Source organism: Hemitrygon akajei, chromosome 11 (assembly GCF_048418815.1).
Source record: "Hemitrygon akajei chromosome 11, sHemAka1.3, whole genome shotgun sequence".
NCBI lineage: Eukaryota > Metazoa > Chordata > Chondrichthyes > Myliobatiformes > Dasyatidae > Hemitrygon > Hemitrygon akajei.
This window is the reverse complement of record NC_133134.1, coordinates 62,096,850-62,099,020: the sequence shown is the minus strand read 5'-3', so window position 1 is coordinate 62,099,020 and position 2,171 is coordinate 62,096,850. Positions and strand designations below refer to the sequence as shown.

Below are 2,171 nucleotides of genomic sequence, written 5' to 3'. Positions count from 1 at the left end.
TTAAAGGTCACAAACACATAATGTTGACTGTTTCTCTTTCACAATTGTTGCCTGACTTACTGAGTTTTTTCCTCCAAAATTCTCTGTTTTTTGTTTTAATTTCATGGCATTTACAGTTTAAAAGAAAATCACTTAATGCTCCATTCAATAACCTTACATCTGTGATGAGAGTTCATCCGATGAAAGGGTTGTTAATATGAACTGCTCTTCTCGCTGTTCCCTACTTTGAATTTTCATACTTCCAGTTTTCTCAGTGACAAGTTAAACATTGTGACCAGTTTACTTTAAACTTGCAAGCTATTCTTGTAATTAATTAGATTGTAATCCAATCTTTAATTGGTGATATTACCACAAGTTTGGAACAGAAAGTTGCATAATTCAGCTCAGGTTGCTTGACACTATTGATTCTACAAAGTGAAACAAATCAATATTGAAACATCTGGAAGTAATTTCTCTTCTTAATTATGTAAAACTGGACCACAGTGTACAATACCATGGTAAATGCTATCAGGGTGAGTAGTCCTAGAGCACATATTTGTGCACAAGGTCCTTCAATAAGGTGCTGAGAGAGTGCTACACCATCAGGTGCCATCCTTCAATTTGTGTGTAAACCTATATTCATCAGGGAATTCTTTAAGCAATCTCTGGGCACTCTTGAGAAGGAAATTAGCAGTTCATCATCTCACTGGACCTCCCTCTGTGTAATTGAGACTTGCAGTTCCTCTGTTATAAAAGTGACTATGTTTCAAAAGGACTTCACTGGCTGAAAGACACTTTGCAACATCCTGAGACCATGAAAGGTGTGATATGTGCAAGTCCTTATTTAATAACTTCCACTGACAGAACAACTAAGCTGCAAAATTCTCAAAATGGAAAATACTCATTTGAGGTGGAAACCATTAATGGAAAAGAAAGATACAAGTCTTTCACTGTCCAAGGGCAGGGAAGTACGGTCGGTTCAGCATTACGCAGCAAGCTAATGACCCAGTCCAACAAAATGGCCGACACATATACCTCAACCACAAGCTGATCCCTTCTCCCACTTCTTGAATCTGAAGGTGCTGAGGGGTTGATGAGGCACGATTGAGGTTGGAGAGAAGAGTGCAGGAGGAGGCAGTGATAGGTGGGTGGCGAGTGTGAAGGGCAAGGAGGAAGGATGTTATGGTAAGTGAGACTAGTAGTGGGAGATAAACAGAATAGTGTATAGAGAGTCAGGAAGGGAAATGGGGGGAGGGTTGGTATGAGAGGATAGTGGAAAGTGTAGGTGCAGAGGGAGATGGGAGAGAAGGGGAGTGGAGATACAGGTTGGTAGGGAGAGGAAGGATTGATAACTGGTTGCCATCACTAGCTGTCCATCTCAAACATGGGAAGGACTAACATGATGATGGAAGTGTAAAAGGTGCTTTGCAACATGGGCGCAATGGGCCGAATGGCCCGTTTCCTTGCTGTGTTACTTTATGATCAAATGTAGGAAGGGCTTTAGTTATAACAGTGAAGGGGCAGATCTTCCCTCAGTATGGGAGGGCTAAGATTATTTAATTGCGAGAGGGTCCATTTCCTTGGAGTAGGAGGACCTATCCCGGGATAGGCGGAGTCAAATAGCGTGGGAGAGACTATCAGCCAGAGTGGGAGGGGCTGTCGTTATATCAGGGTGACTTGGGCTAATTTTTATGGGCGGCAGTGTTGATCTTATCCCGAATGTGGGGAATTCCTGGTGTGTGTGTTTTGGGTTTGAGCGGAGTTGCTGTGTGTGGTCCTGTGTATCAGGCAGCCTGTGGGGATGTGCCAGACCCGCTCTGTCCCTTTCACCCCCTCTCCACGGTTGTACCCTGCTGTCTGCCGCTGACACCTTCTCCGAGCGTTTGTTCCGGTACAGCCGGCTCGGCGTTGTCTTTTCCCTGCCAGTCGCAGTCTCCAAGTTCTTCCGTGCCTCCCTCCTTCTCGCCTGTCTCCTCCCACTTTCTCTTACTCACTCGCGTTCCCTCTCACTCCGGCAGCTCCCGGATCTCGGTGCTCGCTCGTTTCCACATGGCTGCGATTAAAGCCTTGCAGCAGTGGTGTAAGAAACAGTGCGAGGGATATCGCGATGTGGAGATCACTAACATGACGACCTCTTGGCGGGATGGGCTGGCTTTTTGTGCCATCCTACACCACTTCAGACCCGAGCTCAT

The 2,171-nt window shown here is 45.4% G+C and overlaps 1 protein-coding gene across 2 annotated transcripts in view; it reads left to right on the top strand.

The window, feature by feature from the left end:
- Positions 1-1,755: 1,755 nt before the first annotated feature.
- The window catches only part of LOC140735657 (MICAL-like protein 2), a 119,230-nt gene continuing 118,814 nt past the window's right edge, over positions 1,756-2,171 (top strand). The window contains exon 1 of one of the 2 annotated variants that reach the window (XM_073060967.1): positions 1,756-2,171. In XM_073060967.1, the coding sequence (XP_072917068.1) occupies positions 2,029-2,171 (143 nt within the window). In that variant the 5' untranslated portion in view covers positions 1,756-2,028. The other variant, XM_073060968.1, reaches the window with a different exon arrangement.